Source organism: Eschrichtius robustus, chromosome 8, assembly GCF_028021215.1.
Source record: "Eschrichtius robustus isolate mEscRob2 chromosome 8, mEscRob2.pri, whole genome shotgun sequence".
Taxonomy (NCBI): domain Eukaryota; kingdom Metazoa; phylum Chordata; class Mammalia; order Artiodactyla; family Eschrichtiidae; genus Eschrichtius; species Eschrichtius robustus.
In genome coordinates this window covers 9449816-9470558 of record NC_090831.1, presented here as the reverse complement: position 1 = coordinate 9470558, position 20743 = coordinate 9449816, and the positions used below count along the sequence as shown (strand labels likewise).

Genomic DNA, 20743 nt, shown 5'->3' with positions numbered 1-20743 from the left:
CGAACTGGTACCAGTCTGCGGCCCGGGGGTTGGGGACCCCTGCCTTATGGGATTGAGCCCTTGATTGTGGGGCCTGATTTGAACTCTGGGTGGTTTTTTTTTTTTTTTTTTTTGGCTGCACTGCACCGCAAAGCTTGTGGGATCTTAGTTCCCCGACCAGGGACTGAAGCCGTGCCCTTGGCTGTGGAAGCGTGGAGCCCTAATCCCTGGACCAGAGGGATTTCCCTCTGGCTGGTTTTGTCAGAGCTGAAATGATTTCTAAGACACTCACTGGGTGTGGGGTGGGGTATGCACACGTCACTGGAGGCTCTAAACCAGGCTGCCCGAGGAACAGCCTCTAACACCTTGCCCTCCGTGTGTCCCCTAAGCTGGTCAAGGCCAGTGAGGTCTGGCGGCCGCTGAGCCCCAAGCCCTCCCTGCAGGCTCTGCTCATGCTCCCGAACCCCATTCAGCAGCACCTCTGAAAGGGGTCAGACCCCAGGGGCCGGCACCGGGAGCCTGGTGGACAAGTCTCTCCCAGCCCAGAGACGCCACCACGGCCCCCAGCTCCCAGCGCCTGGCTCTTCCAGGAGCTTCCAGGCCTGCTGGGGAGCTCCCAGGGGCAAGGCCTGTGTGCTTCGTTCCTCCGCCGCCCCCCGGCAGGTGCCAAGGACAGACAGACAGACATGAAGCCGAGTGGGTTTTTATTAGCAGCAGGTAGGAGGCATCTTGGGCTGACTGGATCCAAGAGAGAAGATTCTGGCTGAGAGGACTTGGACCGGTCATTCCTGGCAGCCAGGGGCTCTCAGGGATGTCCCTCACTGGAGAGAGTCCTCTGCAGGGGACGCGGAGGCCTCAGAGGAGGTGGAGCCTGGTCACGGTGGAGGCAGGGGAGGGAGGGATGCTGTGTGTGGGCCAGTGAGCCCTGCACACCTACTGTCTCGGGCCCTCACTATCGCCCGTGGGCGGGCAGGCGAGGTCACAGCTGGCAGGGACTGTTATCCGGGAACCATGTCTCTGGGCTCCTAGCCCAGAGCTCCTCCCCAGATTAAGTGGCAAAGGCACAAGCACTGCAGGTGGGCCCGGCTGGACCAAGTCCCACCAAGCAAGTGTTCCTCTGAGCCCCCTTTGCTAGTCTGAGACCCACTCTAACCCAACGGCATCAAGTGCCTGCAGAGGCCTGCAGCTGTTGCAGCCCTGGGTCACTGCTGCCTGAGCCCCCGCCCTCTCCTGTGTCTTACTGCCCTCAGGAACCTGCGGAGGCCCTAAGGTCAGGAGAGGCAAAGGGAGAAGCCAAGTCCACCATCCCCAGGGCAGTGTCTCGGGAAGGTGTCTTGAGGGCGGGGTCTCCGGGATGCTTACCTGTGGTGGGGACCATACACCTCCTGGCACACGAGCTGAAGCAGCACTTCTGGTTCTCCATACATTGGTCATCCCTGGAGCACTCGTTTCTCTCTAAGCAGAGCTTAGGGGCCGGCGGGGCCTGCGGGGCCTGCACCCGGGGACAGCGGCCAGCCTTTGGAACAGGCACTGGGGGAGAGGCAGGCCAGGCCTTCATCGCCCACTGGCTTGCTGGGGCTGCCCCACTGCTGGTCTCCGGCGGCCCCCAACCTTCACCCCCACCTTGGTGGCCTGGAGCCTGAACGCTGGGGCCTGAACGCTGGGGGGGGAGACAGCAGCCCTCGTGGATCGCTAAGCTGGGCACTGGTGATGTTGGGAGGAAGTGGGCGAGCCTCAGCTGGGCCTCAGGTGGGTCCAGCAGGTGAAGCGGTGTCACGGCCGGGCTTTTATGGGGCCGCTGGGGGGTTCACTGAGAGCGGGGTGTGGAGTGCCGGCTCAAGGGGACCCTTGACAAAGCTGGTCCCTCCCTCCCTCCAGATGGGGCTCCGCTGGGGCGCAGGGATGGCGGCGTTACCTATGAGGGGCACCACACAGGATCGGCTGCAGGGGCTCCTGGCGCAGCACTTGGTGCCTTGGGGACAGTTCTCATCGTTGACACAGGAGATTGTGCAGGAATCCTCCTCGGAGGAGCTGAGCTCTGGGCACACGGCCTGCCCTGCACACAGGATGGGCAGGTGGGTGGGGGGTGGCCGGATCCCGTCTCCCCTGGGGCTCCTCAGGGGAAAACAAGGTGGGGCAAGGCCAGAACCACCGGGAGGCGGGTCCCCAGCAGCCCAGCGCTCTGCTTCTAGGAAGGAAAAAATCTGCCAGAAATGTGACACGGCTGACAAAAGTGTGAGTCAGCTGTGAAAATTAGGAAACAAGGCCTCAGGCGCGCTGCAGGAGGTGGAGTTGAGACCCTGAGGGGCCAGGACAGGCTCCCCCCATGCCCAGTTAGCTGCCCGGTCACTTTTCACCCTGGGACAGTGGCCTGGGCCCTGTGGCTTTAGTCCCCCAGCACACGGGCATCTTTGGGCAGTACCCCACTCTTCTGCTGTCACTGACCCCCCAGCCACGGGGTGTGCCTCCCCCATTCTCTCCTCTTGTCCCAGTTACCAAACTGCCAGGTCCAGCAGTGTTTCAGGGGCGCACCTGGAGGGGACGGAGTTTGGGACGACCCGCCTGGGCCTACCTGGCAAGGTGAGGGCCGGGGCCAGCGCGAGGGCAGCCTTCAGGGCAAGCAGGGTCAGGGCCAGGCTGGCAAGACAGCGCATGGTGGCGGGTGGCAGGCAGGTGGCAGATGGTGGCTCATGGCCCTGGGGCACCTTTAAAGGAGGCAGTGGGGGGAGGAGCATGGCGGGGACGGCGGGCGGCTGGCGCTGCCCCAGTGGGGCCAAGGGGCTTCCGGCTTGGACAGACCCCAGACTGGGCAGCTGCTGCCTTGGGCCACATTTGTAAACAAAAAAAGAATTTCTAATAAGGTGGACCATTTTTTTCCACTTTGAAAGTAATGCATGTTTACTATGAGAATTCAGAAAATGAAGGGCAGACGAAGGAAGAAGTAGAATCCACAACGACACAACATGGCGTTGTTTTCCGTGCTCATGGGGGTGTCCTTCAGGGAGAGGGAGTCATGGGTCCAGTTCAGCACATGGTCCACAGGTAACAGAGAAGGAGGAGGAGCCCAGGCGCAGGGGTATCTGGGAGGGCATTTTATTTCTCCCATGGTGTCTTTTTGTCTTTTCCTGAACATTCTACAGCAAGAACAGGCCGTCTTGAGTTTATGGGCTGCATGTTCTGTGCAGAGAATGTCGGGCGTCCGAGAAAGGGAGGGGCAGGGTCAGTGTCAGGGCTGTTTTTACACAGGGTGGACACTGTGAAGGCCTCTTCCCAGAAGGGCCCGCCTGTGCCCTGTGAGCGGGATCAACACCAAGGAGACGTGCCCCTCCTTCTCTGCGGGAACTTCCTTGATCCTTCTGCCCTGAGGGCCTGGGCAGGGAAGGCGGCCCTGGGGTGACCACGTGTGCTGATGGTCAGTGCCCACCCCTGGTCCAGGCCGTACTCTGTCTGGCCTGTGGCCTCTTGACCTTTGACACAGAACCCCTTAGTACTTCCCTGGGTACTCGCATTTCCAGATGTTTAGGAACACGCTGCCACTTTGACAGGCAGCTCAGGTCCCCCTGGCTCTCCCTGACCCCGGGCCCCATGTAGCACCGTCTCAGCCCCTAGGACCACTCAGCAGAGTTCTCGGACCTCAGGCCAGGTCCCTCCCAGGGTGGCCAGTGCCGGCCTTCAGGGATGGGGTCTGGAGTCCTGGCCAATGGCGACTTGCTACCTGCTGGTGCCTCTTCACACTGGCAGCTCACAAGATGCTCCCCCTTTGGCTGTTTCCCCTCCTGCAGCCTGAGAAGAATGCAGTCCACAGGCCAGAGCGGGGTCCTGAGGTTCAGAGGAGTTAGGGGTGGCCAGGCCACAGTCACTCACTGGCTGGCCCTGCTGACCTTTCTCCCCCTGTTCTCTGTCCCTCCCCCTGCACCGCGGCGGGGAGGACTCAGGGTCCTCCTGGCTCAGATGCTGGGTCTGAGGCCAGGCTGACCACACCAGGAACTCAGGCCACGGGACCATGGCCTCACACTGAGTCGCCAGCCTCTGGCTCCCTGGGACACAGCCCTTGGGCTATGGGACCTGTGGTCATAGGGTCACAGGGCCTGGTCCCTTCTTCCTTGACCATAGGGCTGGCTACATACTTTGTGGGGTGCCTTGTTCAACAAGCGGGAAGAAAGTGTTGGTAAAGATAGTAAATACAAAGGTTTTCCTCTTTTCCACGTCTCTCTCTTGTTTTTTTTTTTTTTTTAGACTTTGGGTTTATTTATTTATTTTTGGCTGTGTTGGGTCTTCGTTTCTGTGCGAGGGCTTTCTCTAGTTGCGGCAAGCGGGGGCCACTCTTCATCGCGGTGCACGGGCCTCTCACTATCGTGGTGTTTCTTGTTGCGGAGCACAGGCTCCAGACGTGCAGGCTCAGTAGTTGTGGCGCACGGGCTTAGTTGCTCCGCGGCATGTGGGATCTTCCCAGACCAGGGCTCGAACCCGTGTCCCCTGCATTGGCAGGCAGACTCTCAACCACTGCGCCATCAGGGAAGCCCTCTCTCTTGTTTTTAAAAATGGTGTTTTTAAAAAATGTCACTCTAGCAAAATTAAAATTAAATGTTTATATTATTAGTGTGAATATTACCATTCATCTTTATATTGTGTGATGCCAGTTTAAATGCGAACAGGAGAGCATTTGACTCTTATGTGGAATCACCAAAATCGTACACTTTACATCCCTGGCTGGGATGGGCACCTGTATTTCATTCTGCACAAAACTTACTAGCTGCTTTCTCTTCGCTTTTTTTCCTTTTATTTTCAGATTCACTCATTTAAAAAAAAAAAATTATTTACTTTTGGCTGCACTGAGTCTTCGTTGCTGCACGCAGGTTTTCTCTAGTTGTGGCGAGTGGAGGATACTCTTCGTTGCGATGCGCGGGCTTCTCATCTTGCTGGCTTCTCTTTTTTTTTTAATAAATTTATTTATTTATTTATTTATTTATGGCTGTGTTGGGTCTTCATTGCTGAGCGCGGGCTTTCTCTAGTTGTGGCGAGTGGAGGCTTCTTATTGTCGTGGCTTCTCTTGTTGCGGAGCACGGGCTCTAGGTGTGAGGGCTTCAGTAGTTGTGGTGCACGGGCTTAGTTCGTGGCTTCTCTTGTTGCGGAGCACGGGCTCTAGGTGTGAGGGCTTCAGTAGTTGTGGTGCACGGGCTTAGTTGCTCCGCGGCGTGTGCGATATACCCGGACCAGGGCTCGAACCTGTGTCCTCTGCGTTGGCAGGCGGATTCTTAACTGCTGCGCCACCAGGGAAGTCCCCATGCTGATCTTTCTGGCCAGCTGAGCTTTCACATGTTAGCATGATCCTATCACTCACCGCCCCCCCCCCCCCCCCCCCCCCCCCCGGCCAACCCTGCCATCTGGCATTCTTCCTATGCAACCTGGGGGGTGAAGTCCACACAGGGTGTGGCATGAATGCCCTTCCCATGAAGTGGTCAAGAGGGAGGGTTTGAATCCATGCCTGGGTGGATCCAGCCCTGGCTCTGCTAGTTCTGGGACCTTGAACTATTTACTGTTTCTCACCTGTGTGATGGGGTGAGGATGTTGCCTAGGGAACCCAGTTGTTGCAAAAGCGTTTGGCGCCCGGGGCATAGCACGTTAGTGGACATCCCTGTCGTTGGCATTCTCTGATCTCTGTGATTTAGGTTGAGACTTTTGGGGCGGTGAGGGCTGTTAGCAGATTACATCTCAGGATGTATTCTTTGATCAACACAAGGGCATTGGCTAACGTTGAAGTCTTGCCTAAGATTTGAAGGCTCAAGATTTAAGGCCCCCGGGTAAACCCATCATGGAAGGAGTCTGTCCTTGGGAATCGGGCTCTGGTCTCATTTGCTCTGTGACCTCAGACAGGTCGTTTCCCTTCACGTGCCCCTCAGTTCTCCCATCTATGAAACGGAGGCAACGACAGCATCTCTCATAATGGGTAGGCGCGAGGGTTACATGAGGTGGTAAATTAGTGAAGGTGCCTCTTACCTAGAAAGCTTTCTACAGATTTCAACAGAGGTTATTTAGAAGATAATTTCAAAGTTTTTAAATTAGAAAAATAACTGATACACATTGCAGAAAACTTGCACAATTCAGAAAAGCATAAAGAAGAAAAAGAAAATCACACGTGATCTGTGTCCTGGAGCTACCTTGTTAATGTCTTCATTCACCTTCATCTGGCTTTTTCCTATGTAAGCACATGTGTATCTGTCACATCCCACCATATATACACAGACTGTCCCCGCCAGGCAGTCTCGTGTCACTGGGGCTGTGCTGCAGGCGTGGTACAGTCACGTTTCACTCAGAGCACTCCCATGCCCTCAAGACTTACGGAAAGCACCGTGGTCAGTGCTGGGGAACCAGGTCACTTCCCTGGCAGGCCACCACCATTAACCCATTTCCTCAGCTTCTAAGAGAACCCTTCACACAGCAGCCACGAGACTGGGACTGCACTTTTCATCTGGAGGGGGAGTGGAGGCCAGCTCTAACTGCTGGGGGCTGGGGAGGCCAGGCCAGGAGGGGATGCAGGCCCGGTGTGGTTGAGGGGAGGGGGAGAAGCAAGAGGCGTTGGCAGGCCAGGCCTTCAGGCAGGTGCTCGGCCCCGAGGGCTAGACGGAGAACCAGGAGTTTCCAGGAATGATGTTCCCTGGGCTCACCAGCCCTGGGGCAGGGACGTGGGGTTCTTGGGCCCTGGGGGTGTTCACTGGCCCCTCTGGCCTGGCCCCAGCCCATCTTCTTCCAAGACCTGCAGGCTTTTTCTCTCTGCACAGCTGCTGTGTGCCAGGATGGATGGGGAAACTGAGGCTCAGCTGTGATCTCCCGGAGCATCAGTTACATGGTGGGCTAAGCGCATAGTGTCCCCACTGGTTCTGTGGGCTCAGCTGGGTTGGGGGTTTCCTCCAAACTCTCATGCCCAAGACCAGGTAGGGGAGACCACGCCATTCCACACGCTCGCCCCTCTCTGTGGGGACACTCACGGCCCCTGGGTGGGAGTTCTGTCCTCATCGGGTCTCTCACAGCTCATGAACTTTTCCACACCCTGATCTTACCAAGTCAGTGCATGTAGCGGTTGCTTCTCCTGCCTCTTGCTCCTCTCCAGAAAGTTCTTTCCTCCCCCAAGTCTCTCAAGGCTCTATCAGCACCTCTTGTTCAGGGCTCCTGGGTGTGGGGCTGTCGGGGAGCCCTGCCCCTTCCCTCATGATCCAACAGCACTGTGGCCCCCTCGGGCTCCCGTGGGGTCCGCTGGGTTGGCTGGACATCCAGGGTGAAGGGTGGGCTGCAGGGGCTGCCGGGTGGTCCTGGTAGGAAGGCTTGGTGGCTGCGCCCCATGGCATCGCCCCTGTTCAGGGTCCTCACTCTTTATCCATTCATCCAGGTTGGCCGTCTGGCCAGGGACACCGGTGAATGCAGCCCTCTGGCCCCAGGTGTGCACTGGTGCAGGCATCTCACTGGCTGGGGACCTGGAGGCTGAGAGAGGCCAGAAGGTGCGGACGGTCCAGGGGCCATGATGGGTGGTGCTGCCAGGCACAAAGAAACGGGGTCTTCTAGGGCAGCGGTCCCCAACCTATTTGGCACCAGGGACCAGTTTCGTGGAAGACAATTTTTCCACGGACGCGGGGCGGGGGGCGGGGGGCAGTGGTGGGAGTGGTTCGGGCGGTAATGCCAGCGATGGGGAGCGGCAGATGAACATTTGCTCCATCGCCCTCCTGCTGTGCGGCCCAGTTCCTAACAGGCTGCCGACCGGTACTGGTCCACGGCCCCGGGGTTGGGGACCCCTGTTCTAGGGGAGTCTGATAACCACGTCACTCAAGTGGGAGGGAGCTGGGGAGGCCGCAGACCTGGACCACAGAGGGCATGGAGCCAGGCCAGGTGTCAGGGTGGGTGGGCATGGCCAGTATGTTTCAGAAAGGCTCTCTGCTGGCCGACTGGGAGGTGGGACTGTGAGGGGCAGGGAGACCCCGGGAGAGCCACTGCCTGTCCTACTGATAAGGGTGAGGCCTGGTCAGAAGGGATGTGGGACCAGGGGCCTGGGTGTCCTGGAGCTGAGGAAGTGGTGGTCCAGCCCCATGATCAGAGGGAGGGCAGGGTGGAGCCTCCCCCCTCGTGGTGTCTCCATAAACCCTTGAATCCAAACCCGGTGGGCTTGTCCTGCCTCAGGTCGAGCCTTGGGTAGAGAATTAGCACTAATGGGCTCACAATGGGAGGGCTTTTCAACAAGCCCAGGGAGCCAGAGGCACGCCCCTTCCTTCATGATGGGGGCCCTGACAACTCAGAGAGGGGAGGAAGGCTTGCCGGGAGGACAGGGACCAAGGAGTGGACCTATACAAGCCTGCAGGTCGCATCCCCAGGGCCAGGCCAGGGCCCACAGCACCACCCTGCCGGCTTAGAAAAGAGGCCAAAACTCTTTCCCACAATTCCTGCTGCTAGGAATCAGAGGTCAGAGGCTCCCACTTTACCCAACAGACATGACAACCTTGCAGCCCCGTCACCTCCATGACATTTAAAATTTTATGTTTGTTCTCAACATTAAAGTAATTGGAGGGACTTCCCTGGTGGCGCAGTGGTTAAGAATCCGCCTGCCAATGCAGGGGACACGGGTTTGAGCCCTGGTCCAGGAAGATCCCACATGCCGCGGAGCAACTAAGCCTGTGTGCCACAACTACTGAGCCTGCACTCTAGAGCCCGCGAGCCACAACTACTGAGCCCACATGCCACAACTACTGAAGCCCATGCGCCCTAGAGCCCGTGCTCCACAACAAGAGAAGCCACGACAATGAGAAGCCTGCGCACTGCAACGAAGAGTAGCCCCTGCTCACCGCAACTAGAGAAAGCTCGCATGCAGCTCGCACGCAGCAATGAAGACCCAACGCAGCCAAAAAAAAAAGAGTAATTGGAGATTTTTCATAAAATCTAGCTTTCTCGTGTGGAAATAAACAAAACCAACCAGATGGGGAAGGCAGAGGTGTGTGTTCAGAGCTGGCTGTAGTGAAGGAGTTGCTCCCATCACTTGGTTTGGCAGAGACTCAAGGGCAGGCAGGGCAGTGGGATGGCTTCCTGGAGGAGAAAGGGCTCAGGGCTGCCCTGATGGGGGCTGTGGGCCTGGAGAAGCTGGAGGTGCCCTCACTAGGAGGGGGCGTCCCATGTGATTGGTTGGGGGAGCGTGTTCGGCTTTCTCTGGTTGGTCCTGAGTTGGAGGTAGGGACTGAAATCAGGGAAGCTGTCAGTTATCAACCAAATTCTGGCCTTTTGGGGCTGATTGTTGCAGGGGTTATTGTTTAGCTTCCTGGATTGTCCCTAGAGACAGCAGGCCGGCTTCCTGGGCTGGGTGCTGCGGGCTGCGGGTCAGAAGTCTGATTTCTATTTGATTCGGCCGTCAGTCTCACTGGGTCCTATTGAAGAATCAGAAGCCAGCCTTGTGCTTCTGTAATGGTGGAGAGGCAACTCAGATCCACTTCCCCTTCCCAAGGGCGACTCGGGAAGCCAAGCAATAGTGGTCAAAATTCTCACTGAAAGCATCAAAGTCCACAGGATTGGAAGACCGGGATCACAAAGTAAGCCTGGACAGCTGCCTTTGCATTCCTGCTCTAGGAAGTGAGCCGTGAACAGGAGCTTTGCTTTGGCCATGTCCCTTTGTCACAGCTGATCCGTGACGTGGGCTTTGTGGAAGGCCACCGGGGACTGGGGACTCCGTTGCCATTCGTCCACGAGCGCAAGCAGTGCAGTGGAGAGTACAGGCACGGGGCCAGACCGGGGCTAATTCGGGCCTGTCCAGTCTGGGAGAAGGGGACTGAGGCCAAGAGTTGGGAGTGTCTGGAGGGGCTGGAACGGTGGGAGCATGGGGACCGAGGGGACAGCAGCAGAGACAGAGACCCCACGTCTCGATGGTCCAGGAAAAGGGCTTTGCACTTTCGTCCAAGTGTGATGGGAATAAATGAAGGGCCTGAGCAGAGGAGGGTCTGGTGTGTGTTTAGAAAGACCTCCTGAGCTGCTGTGTGGAGAACAGAGTGAGGGGTGGGCAGGGTGAGGGGGGAGGCCAGGTGGCTTCTACAGCAGCAGGGGTGAGGCGGGGCGCTGCGCGGTGGGGGGCATCCATGCACTTTGGAGGCAGACCCACCGGGACCCGGATATACAGCAAGCCAGAGGCCAGAAGTGTCCGGAGCATCAGGGGAGCTGTCAGCTTATGGGAAACGCATGGGGGTTGCAGGGAAGGAGTGCAGGGAGGGGTTCCTGGCTGAGCCCCGAGACACCACATTTGGGGGACTGGTTGGGGAGAAGGATGCAGAGCTCCAGGTGGAAGAGGGGTGGACGGAATGGAAACAGCAAGAGCAGCACCTTCCAGGGGAGGGGACTCCCCCTAGGTGTCCCGGCTGAGCCTCCTTGTGAGGACAATGACAAAAGTCCTGAATGGAGAACAGGAAGCAAACCTCGCCGGGTAGCAACAAATGATCAGGAGCTGAGTTAGGTGAAGGAAGGGCCCCAAGAAGGCTCAGCTGTGAGTGGCCTTTGCCCTGCCAGCTGAACTTGATATTGAACACAGCCAGCAGGAGAGAAAACCCAGGATGTGCCCAAGATGGTGCTCTAAGGACTCAAAGATCTAGAAATCAAACTCCCCCACCCACAGAACATGGCAAGGAAAACCATCTCAAACTGTGGCCTAGAACAGAGTAGAGAATATACCTCTTGAGAATTCACACCAAACGCGTGCAGCACAGAGCAACCTGCTGGGGAGCTCGGTGCTATACAGACACAGGGATGGCTGATGCTCTCTACAAAGTAAAACCCGGAGAAGAGAAACACCGTGGAGACCGTCGTGTGGGGTCCCGAGGTTCCTCTCTGGAAGGGTGTTTGTGGGGCAGGGCTCTCCCCACTCCTGGTAGCCGCTCCTGGTCCCTGGCACACAAGGGTGGTGATGGTAGGGCTGGCTGCCAGGCCTTTTCGATCTGGAGATTTCTGTCTTAGCGGTAGGCTCCAAGGATGGACGTCCATGCCTGGGTCCCCCTGCAGCACGGGGAGGGAGACGGGAGAGCGGGGGCAGGGGTCCCGGGTGGCCCCCGGCCAGCCCACCTAGTGCTTAATCTTGTCCAAGTGGGTTTCTGACTCTGGTGGTTAAAAAAGGCTCTGAATGCATCAGGTGTGGAACAACACCTGGGCTCAAGCTCTTGTGGTGACAACGGCTGTTGTCTGTTTTAAAAAATTTATTTATTTTATTTATTTACTTTTGGCTGTGTTGGGTCTTTGTTGCTGCGTGTGGGCTTTCTCTAGTTGCGGCGAGTGGGGGCTACTCTTCGTTGCGGAGCACAGGCTCTAGGCGCACGGGCTTCAGTAGTTGTGGCACATGGGCTTAGTTGCTCCGCAGCATGTGGGATCTTCCTGGACCAGAGCTCGAACCTGTGTCCCCTGCATTGGCAGACGGATCCTTAACCACTGCGCCACCAGGGAAGTCCCGGCTGTTGTACTTTTGTCCTATATTTCAGGCAAGGGGAAGAAGGTACCCTGAGTGTGTGACTCCCCTGCTGGAATGATTGCAGCTAAGGAACCTCCTTCTCGTGGACTCAATGTTTGTGCCCCCAATCCATATGTTGAAGCCTGAATCCCCAGTGTGAGGGTACTTGGAGGCGGGGCCTTTAAGGACATAATTAGGGTTAAATGAGGTCCTAAGGTGAGGCCCTGATCCCATAGGACTGGTGCCCTATAAGAAGAGGAGAGATACCCTCTTTCTCTTTCTCTCTCTCTCCATGCACATGCACAGAGGAAAGGCCACATGAGGACCCAGTGAGAGGACAGCAGCCTGCAAGCCAGGATGAAGCCCTCATTGGAACCCTGACCTTGGACTTCCAGCTGCCCACTCTGTGGTATTCAGATATGATAGCCCAAGCTGACTATGATGCTCTTCTCTGACACAAGTGCCCGTCAGCAAGGGCCAGTGACAGACCTGACCTTTGCTGGAATCAGGCCAGGCTAGAGGTGCCAGGGGTTTTAGGGGAAGCAAGGGAGGTTCAAACTCTGAAGCTATGGAAAAACAAACAAGTACTCTCACGGTCCTCATGTCTCCGTACTCCCCATAAAAGCTGCTCCCTAGAGCTCTTAGAGGGAAACATTCATTGGATTCGAAGTGCCTTTCAACTTCCTGCAAGTCCTTCTCAGCTCTCAAGCTCCTGTTCATTCTGGGACATCAAACCTGGCTTTGAAAGGCAGTGTCTGCACACAGAGCCCACGCAGCAATAGTTTCACGTCCCGGAACTTGTTCTGAGAGCAAGCACGCTGCAAGCTTCCCTTGGTTCACTGCGGGGACAGGGTGGGTGCAGATGTCCGGAAGGGCTCACCTTCCCGCCCCTGGCTGGCAGCCCTCTTCCTGCCTCTGTTCATCCTGTTCCCCTGGCTCGGCCTCCTGCTCCCCAACCCTGCCTGGTTTCCCCCAGTGTGAGAGCCTCTCCGACCCCATCAAGCCCAGTCAGCCTGCCCCCTCCAGCACCACGTAGCTCGCACCCTGCATTTATCACACTGCGTCACAATTAGTGCTTGTTTTCCTAACTATGAGGGCAGGGGGTATGTCTTCTTTATCTCTGTATCTATCTTTATGGCTGTATCTATCTGCATCTGCCTCTAACATTCAGAGGCCAGGACATAGGAACTTGGTAAATAGGAGCGACTCCCAGGGCCTTGTCTTTTTGATGATAGCCATTCTGACAGGTGTGAGATGCTATCTCGTGGTTTTGATTGCATTTCTATGATGATTAGTGATGTTAAGCATCTTTTCATGTGCCTGTTGGCCATCTGTATGTCTTCTTTGAAAAAATGTCTATTCAAGTCATCTGCCTGTTTTTAAATTGTGGTTTGTTTTTTTTTTTGATGTTGAGTTGTATGAGCTGCTTATATATTTTGGGTATTGGCCCCTTATCGGTCATATCATTTGCAAATATTTTCTCCCATTCAGTTGGTTGTTTTTTCATTTTGGCAATGGTTTCCTTTGCTGTGCAAAAACTTTTAAGTTTAATTAGGCCCCATTTGTTTATTTTTGCTTTTGTTTCCTTTGCCTTAGGAGACAGATTCAAAAAATATTGCTATGATTTATGTCAAAGAGTGTTCTGCCTCTGTTCTCTTCTAGGAGTTTAATGGTTTCCAGTCTTATATTTAGGACTTTAATCCATTTTGAGTTTATTTTTGTGTATGGTGTAAGAAAATGTTCTAATTTCATTCTTTTAGATGTAGCTCTCCAGTTTTCCAAGCACCACTTATTGGAGAGACTGTCTTTTCTCCATTCTATATTCTTGCCTCCTTTGCTGTAGATTAACTGACCATAAGTGTGTGGGTTTATTTCTGGGCTCTCTACTCTGTTTCATTGAGCTATGTGTCTGGTTTTGTGCCATTACAATACTATTTTGATTACTGTAGCTTTGTACTATAGTATGAAGTCAGGCAGCATGATACCTCTAGCTTTGTTCTTTTTTTTTTTTCTCTCAAGATTGCTTTGGGCATTCTGCGGTCTTTTGTTGTTCCATATAAATTTTAGGATTACTTGTTCTAGTTCTGTGAAAAATGTCATGGGTATTTTGATAGGGATTTCATTAAATCTGTAGATTGCTTTGGGTAGTGTGGACATTTTAACAGTATTAATTCTTCCAATCCATGAACATGGATGTCTTTGTATTTCTTTAAATTGTCTTCAGTTTTCTTCTTCAATGTCTTATAGTTGTCAGAGTATAGGTCTTTTACCCCCTTGGTTAAGTTTATTCCTAGGTATTTTTTCTTTTTAATGCAATTTTAAACAATTGTTTTCTTGCTTTCTCTCTTTTTTCTTTTTGGCTGTGTTGGGTTTTTGTTGCTGCGTGTGGGCTTTTCTCTCTAGTTGTGGCAGGTAGGGGCCACTCTGTTGCGGTGCGCGGGCTTCTCATTGTGGTGGCTTCTCTTGTTGTGGAGCACGGGCTCTAGGTGCTCAGGCTTCAGTAGTTGTGGCACGCAGGCTCTAGAGTTCAGTCTCAGTAGCTGTGGCACGCGGGCTCTAGAGCGCAGTCTCAGTAGCTGTGGCACATGGGCTTAGCTGCTCCGTGGCATGTGGGATCTTCCTGGGCCAGGGATCTAACTCGTGTCCCCTGCATTGGCAGGTGGATTCTTAACCGCTGTGCCACCAAGGAAGTCCCTGCTTTCTCTTTCTTGTAGTTCATTATTAGTGTATAGAAAAGCAACAGACTTCTGTATATTAATCTTATATCTTGCAACTTTACTGAATTCATTTATTAGTTCTAAGAGTTTTTGGTATTTTAGAGTTTTCTATGTAGAGTGTCATGTCGTCCGCAAATAGTGACCATTTTAGTTCTTCCCTTCTAATTTGGATACAGTTTAGTTCTTTTCCTTGTTTGATTGCTGTGGCTAGAACTTCCAATACTATGTTAAATAAAAGTGGTGAGAGAGGGCAACCTTGTCTTGTTCCTGATCTTAGAGGAAAAGAGTATGATGTTATCTGTGGGTTTGTCATATATGGTCTTTATTATGTTGAGATATGTTCCCACTATATAAACTTTTTTTTTTTTACATCTTTATTGGAGTAAAATTGCTTTACAATATTGTGTTAGTTCCTGCTGTATAACAAAGTGAATTGGCTATATGTATACATATATCCCCATACACCCTCCCTCTTGTGTCTCCCTCCCACCCTCCCTGTCCCACCCCTCTAGGTGGTCACAAAGCACCGAGCTGATCTCCCTGTGCTATGTGGCTGCTTCCCACTAGCTATTTTACATTTGGTAGTGTATATATGTCCATGCCCCTCTCTCACTTCGTCCCAGCTTACCCTTCCCCCTCCCCGTGTCCTCAAGTCCGTTCTCTATGTCTGCGTCTTTATTCCTGTCCTGCCACTAGGTTCATCAGAACCATTTTTTTTTTTAGATTCCATATATATGCGTTAGCATACTGTATTTGTTTTTCCCCTTCTGACTTACTTCACTCGGTATGACAGACTAGGTCAATCCACCTCACTACAAATAACTCAATTTTGTTTCTTTTTATGGCTGAGTAATATTCCATTGTATATATGTGCCACATCTTCTTTATCCATTCATCTGTCGATGGACACTTAGGTTGCTTCCATGTCCTGGCTATTGTAAATAGTGCTGCAATGAACATTTTGGTACATGACTCTTTTTGAATTATGGTTTTCTCAGGGTATATGCCCAGTAGTGGGATTGCTGGGTCATATGGTAGTTCTGTTTTTAGTTTTTTAAGGAACCTCCATACTGTTCTCCATAGTGGCTGTATCAATTTACATTCCCGCCAACAGTGCAAGAGGGTTCCCTTTTCTCCACACCCTCTCTAGCATTTATTGTTGGTAGATTTTTTGATGATGGCCATTCTGACCCGTGTGAGGTGATACCTCATTGTGGTTTTGATTTGTATTTCTCTAATGATTAGTGATGTTGAGCATTCTTTCATGTGTTTGTTGGCAATCTGTGTATGTTCTTTGGAGAAATGTCTATTTAGGTCTTCTGTCCATTTTTGGATTGGGTTGTTTGTTTTTTTGATATTGAGCTCCATGAGCTGCTTGTATATTTTGGAGATTAATCCTTTGTCAGTTGCGTTGTTTGCAAATATTTTCTCCCATTCTGAGGGTACTCTTTTCATATTGTTTACGGTTTCCTTTGCTGTGCAAAAGCTTTTAAGTCTCATTAGGGCCCATTTGTTTATTTTTGTTTTTATTTCCATTACTCTAGGAGGTGGCCACTATATCAACTTTGATGAAAGTTTTTTTTTTTTAACATAAATAGGTGTCGAATCTTGGGAAATGCTTCTGAATCTATTGAGATGATCATATGGTTTTTATCCTTCATTTTGTTAATGTGGTGTATCACATTGATTGACTTGTGGATGTTGAACCATCCTTGTGTCCTTAGAATAAACCCCAGTTGACTGTGGTGTATGATCCTTTTGCTGTATTGTTGAATTTGGTTTGCTAATATTTTGGTGAAGATTTTTACATCTGTGTTCATCAGAGATATTGGCCTGTAATTTTCTTTTTTTATGTTGTCTTTGTCTGGTTTGATATCAGGGTGATGTTGGCCTTGTAAAATGAGTTAGAAAGTGTTCCCTTCTCTTCAATTTTTTGGGATAGTTTGAGAAGGATAGGTATTAAATCTTATTTGAATGTTTGGTAGAATTCACCTGTGAAGCTGTCTGGTGCCTGACTTTTGTTTTTTGGAAGATTATTTAAAAAAAAATTTTTGGCTGCAGCGTGCGGTGTGCAGGATCTTAGTTCCCCAACCAGGGACTGAACCCGTGCCACCTGCAGTGGAAGCGTGGAGTCTTAACCACTGGACCACCAGGGAAGTCCCTGTTTTTTGGAAGCTTTCTGATTACTGCTTCAATCTCTGTGTTAGTGATAGGTATATTCAGATTTTTTAAAATTTCTTCCTGATTCAGTCTTGGAAGTTTGTATGATTTTAAAAATTTGTCCGTTTCTTCTAGGTTGTTCAACTTGTTGGTGTGTAGCTATTCATAATATTCTCTTATAGTTCTTGTGTTCCTGTGGTATCTGTTTTCTTTTCCTCCTCTTTGTTTCTGATTTTATTTACCAAGGCCTTCTCTCTTTTTTCCTTAGTGAGTCTAGCTAATAGTTTGTCAATTTTGTTTGTCTTTTCAAAGAACCAGCTCTTAGTTTCTTTGATCTTTTCTGTTGTCTTTTTAGTCTCTATTTGATTTATTTTTGCTCTGGTCTTTATTATTTCAGTCTTTATATTAACTTTGGGCTTCGTTTGTTCTTTTTCTAGTTCCTTTAGGTATAAAGTTAGATTGTTTATTTGAGATTTTTCCTGTTTCTTGAGTTGACCTGTATTGCTATAAACTTCTCTCTTAGTACCACTTTTGCAGCATCACATTTTGGTATGTAGTATATTTATTTTTATTTGTCTTCAGGTAATTTGTGATTTCTCCTTTGACTTCTTTGTTGACCCAATAGTTGTTCAGTAGCATGTTGTTCAGTCTCCACATATTTGTGCTTTTTCCAGCTTTCTTGTTGTAGTTCACATCTAGTTTCATTCCACTGTGATCAGAAAATATGTTTAATTTGATTTCAATCTTAAATTTATTGAGACTTCTTTTGTGTCTCAACATATGGTTTATCCTTGAGAAAGTTCCAAGTACACTTGAGAAGAATGTGTATTCTGTTGCATTTGGATAGAATGTTCTTTATCTATCAAATCCATCTGGTCTAATGTTTCACTTAAGGGTGTTGTTTCCTTGTTGATTTTCTGTCTGGATGATCTTTCCATTGATGTTGGGGTGTTAAACTCCTCTACTATTATTGTGTTACAGTCAATTTCTCCGTTTAGAACTGTTAATAATTACTTTAAATATTTTGGTTTTCCTATGTTAGATGCATATATATCGATCATTGTTCTGTCTTCTTGATGAATTGTCTCCTTTAACAATACATAATGTCCATCTTTGTCTCTTGTTACCTTTTCTGGCTTGAAGTCTATTTTGTCTGATATAAGTATGGCTATACCAGCTTTGTTTTGGCTGCCATTTGCTTGAAGTATCATTTTCCATCTCTTAACTTTGAGCCTATGTTTGTCTCCAGAGCTGAAGTGAGTCTCTTGGAGGCAGCATATAGGTGGGTCTTATTTTTTAATCCACTCAGCCACTCTGTGTCTTTTGATTGGTGAAGTCAATCCAGTTGCACTTAGAGTGATTATTGATAAATGAGGATTTAGTACTGTCATTTTATCTTTGGTTTTCTGGTTTCTCTATACCTCCATTGTTTCTTTTTCCTTGTGTTTCCGTCTGCCATTTTGGTTTGGTGGTCTTCTTTGATATTTTTCTCAGTTTCCTTTTTTTGTGTGTTTCATGTCTCTGCTCTGTGTTTATGTTTTTTTGGTCACCCTGAGGTTTGTATAAAATGTCTCATAGATAAAATAGTCCTTTTTATTTTTAAAAAAATTTTGTGTGCCTGCCAATGCAGGGAACAAGGGTTTGAGCCCTGGGCCGGGAAGATCCCACATGCTGTGGAGCAACTAAGCCCGTGCGCCACAACTACTGAGCCTGCTCTCTGGAGCCCGTGAGCCACAACTACTGAAGCCCGTGTAACACAACTACTGAGTCCACGTGCCTAGAGCCCGTGCTCCGCAACAAGAGAAGCCACCACGATGAGAAGCCCATGCACTGCAACAAAGAGTAGCCCCTGCTCGCTGCAACTAGAGAAAGCCTGTACGCAGCAATGAAGAACCAACGCAGCCAAAATAAATAAGTAAATAAATAAATTTATAAAAAAAAAACTTGTGTAAATTATTATGGAAATACAGCATCAAAGCTAGCCTCCTAATCTCATCTCCCCCCCACCTTTTAAAATTGAAGTATAGTTGATTTACGTTTTGCTAGTTTCAGGTGTACAGCAAAGTGATTCAGTTATATATATTCCTTTTCAGATTCTTTTCCATTATAAGTTACTACAAGATATTGATTACAGTTTCCTGTGCTATACAGTAGGTCCTTGTTGTTTATCTATTTTATACGTAGTAGTGTGTATCTGTTAATCCCAAACTCCTAACTTATCCTCCCCTCCCCCCTTTCCCCTTTGGTAACCAAAAGTTTGTTTTCTATGTCTGTGAGTCTAAAATAGTCCTTTTTTAAAAAAAATTTATTTATTATTTATTTATTATTTATTTTTGGCTGTGTTGGGTCTTTGTTTCTGTGCGAGGGCTTTCTCTAGTTGCGGCAAGCGGGGGCCACTCTTCATCACCATGCGCAGGCCTCTCACTATCGCGGCCTCTCTTGTTGTGGAGCACAGGCTCCAAACGCGCAGGCTCAGTAGCTGTGGCTCACGGGCCTAGTTGCTCCGCGGCATGTGGGATCTTCCCAGACCAGGGCTCGAACCCGTGTCCCCTGCATTGGCAGGCAGATTCTCAACCACTGCGCCACCAGGGAAGCCCTAAAATAGTCCTTTTTCTGCTGATAGTATCTTATCTTCATTTACCTATATGAGTTTCGTCCTTTTCCTCTTCCCCTTTTATGTTTTTGTTGTCTCACATTATCCCTTTTTTTGTTGTAAATTTGTTACTTACACCTGAAAATGAGATAGCTATAGCTATTTTCCTGCTTTCCTTTTTTCCTCCCTTTAACCTTTATACTGTAATAAAGTGTTTAAAGCTTCTTCTGATAAAGAGTTGCAATTTTCTGGTTCTGTCTGTGTATCCCCTTGCTCAAAGTTTTGTGTATTTTTGCTATTTTGTTTTTGGTGGAAGAGTTCCTTTCAGCATTTCTTGTAAAGCAGGTCTAGTGGTGATGAATTCCCTCACCTTTTGTTTGTCTGGGAAAGTCTTTATTTCTCCTTCATTTTTGAATGACAAATTTGCTGTATAGGGTATTCCTTTTTGAAAAAATTAATTTATTTTATTTTTGTGTTGGGTCTTCACTGCTGCATGTGGGCTTTCTCTAGTTGCGGCGAGCGGGGGGCTACACTTTGTTGTAGTGCGCGGGCTTCTTATTGCAGTGGCTTCTCTTGCTGTGGAGCACAGGCTCTAGGTGCGCGGGCTTCAGTAGTTGTGGCATGCAGGCTCAGTAGTTGTGGCTCGCGGGCTCCAGAGCGCAGGCTCAGCAGCTGTGGTGCATGGGCCCAGTCGCTCTGCAGCATGTGGGATCTTCCCGGACCAGGGATCAAACCCCTGTGCCCTGCATTGGCAGGCGGATTCCCAGCCACTGCGCCACCAGGGAAGTCCCTGTATAGAATATTCTTGAGTGACAATTTTTATCTTTCAGTATTTTGAGAATGTCACTCCACTCCTTTCTGACCTGTAGGGTTCCTGCTGAGAAATCTGCTGATAGCCTAATGCGGGTTCCTTTGTAGATTACCATTCTTTTTTCCCTGGCTGCCTTTAAATTCTTTCTTTGTCCTTGACTTTTGGCAATTTTAATATAATGTGTCTCGAAGAAAGTCTTCTTGCGTTGAGGCAATTAGGTGTTCTTGTAGCTTCATGGACTTGTGTATCCAGTTCCTTCCCCAAATTTGGGAAGTGTTCAGCTATTATTTCTTTAAATAAACTCCCTTCTCCCTCTCTTCTCCTTCTGGGATACCCATTATGCTAATATTGCCCTTCCTGAAAGATAGCTCTTGTATGATTTCCTCATTTAAAGGAATATCTTATTTTTCTTTCCTCTTTTACTTGTATTATTGTTAGATTTCTATCTTCTATCTTGGAGCTCACTAATTCTCCCTTCCATATGGTCTGCTCCTTTTCCAGTGCTAATACTCTCTTCACCTCATTTACTGATGTCTTCAGCTCCAGAATTTCTCTTTGGTTCCTTTTTGGAGTTTCGGTCTTTTGGGTAAAGTGTTCCTTCTGTTCATCATTTTTATTCCTGAGCTCATTAAACTGCCCTTCTGACTTTTCTTGTATCTCTCTGAGTTTCTTGATGACAGCTATCTGAATTCTCTATCAGATCACAATATTTCATGACTTTAAGTTTGGTGTCTGGAGAACTGTCATTTTCTTTTCGTGTAGTGTTACTGTGGTTCTTCATGTTTGATGAACTCTTCCTGTGCTGGTGCATTTGAGGCTGGACAGGTTAGGAGTTAGAGTCCTTTCTTTTATTTTCCAGTAGGTGGCGCTATCACACAAGTTTTTGGTTTCTCTTAGCTGAGCTGCCTCTGGTTCTATTTCAGTGCGCTTTCCAGCTTCATCGTCTCTGTAAAAACTGTGGCTCTGTGCCTTCATTGTCATTTCTTGTGCCTCTGGGGTCACTGCTGCCTTGTTTCTGCCAGGGCTGCTGT

General features: G+C 50.0%; 2 protein-coding genes across 2 annotated transcripts in view; one reads left to right on the top strand and one right to left on the bottom strand.

The window, feature by feature from the left end:
* RAMP3 (receptor activity modifying protein 3) overlaps positions 1-20743 on the top strand; it is a 61118-nt gene that overhangs the window by 8489 nt on the left and 31886 nt on the right. The window lies entirely within an intron of this gene.
* LOC137768289 (whey acidic protein-like) lies at positions 798-2633 on the bottom strand. Its single transcript, XM_068549794.1, has 4 exons — positions 2552-2633; positions 1895-2035; positions 1342-1509; positions 798-814 (listed from the first exon to the last, which is right to left on the bottom strand). Exons 1-4 carry the CDS (start codon positions 2631-2633, stop codon positions 798-800), a joined length of 408 nt encoding a protein of 135 aa, XP_068405895.1.

What these genes read in the sequence shown, in the direction of transcription:
- LOC137768289 (XM_068549794.1), bottom strand. Translation starts at nt 2,633, where the DNA reads ATGCGCTGTCTTGCCAGCCTGGCCCTGACCCTGCTTGCCCTGAAGGCT. An exon ending in CCCGGCCCTCACCTTGCCAG is followed by an intron (nt 2,036 to 2,551) that starts GTAGGCCCAGGC and finishes TCCTGTGTGCAG; the next exon opens with GGCAGGCCGTGTGCCCAGAG. An exon ending in CTGTGTGGTGCCCCTCATAG is followed by an intron (nt 1,510 to 1,894) that starts GTAACGCCGCCA and finishes CCTCTCCCCCAG; the next exon opens with TGCCTGTTCCAAAGGCTGGC.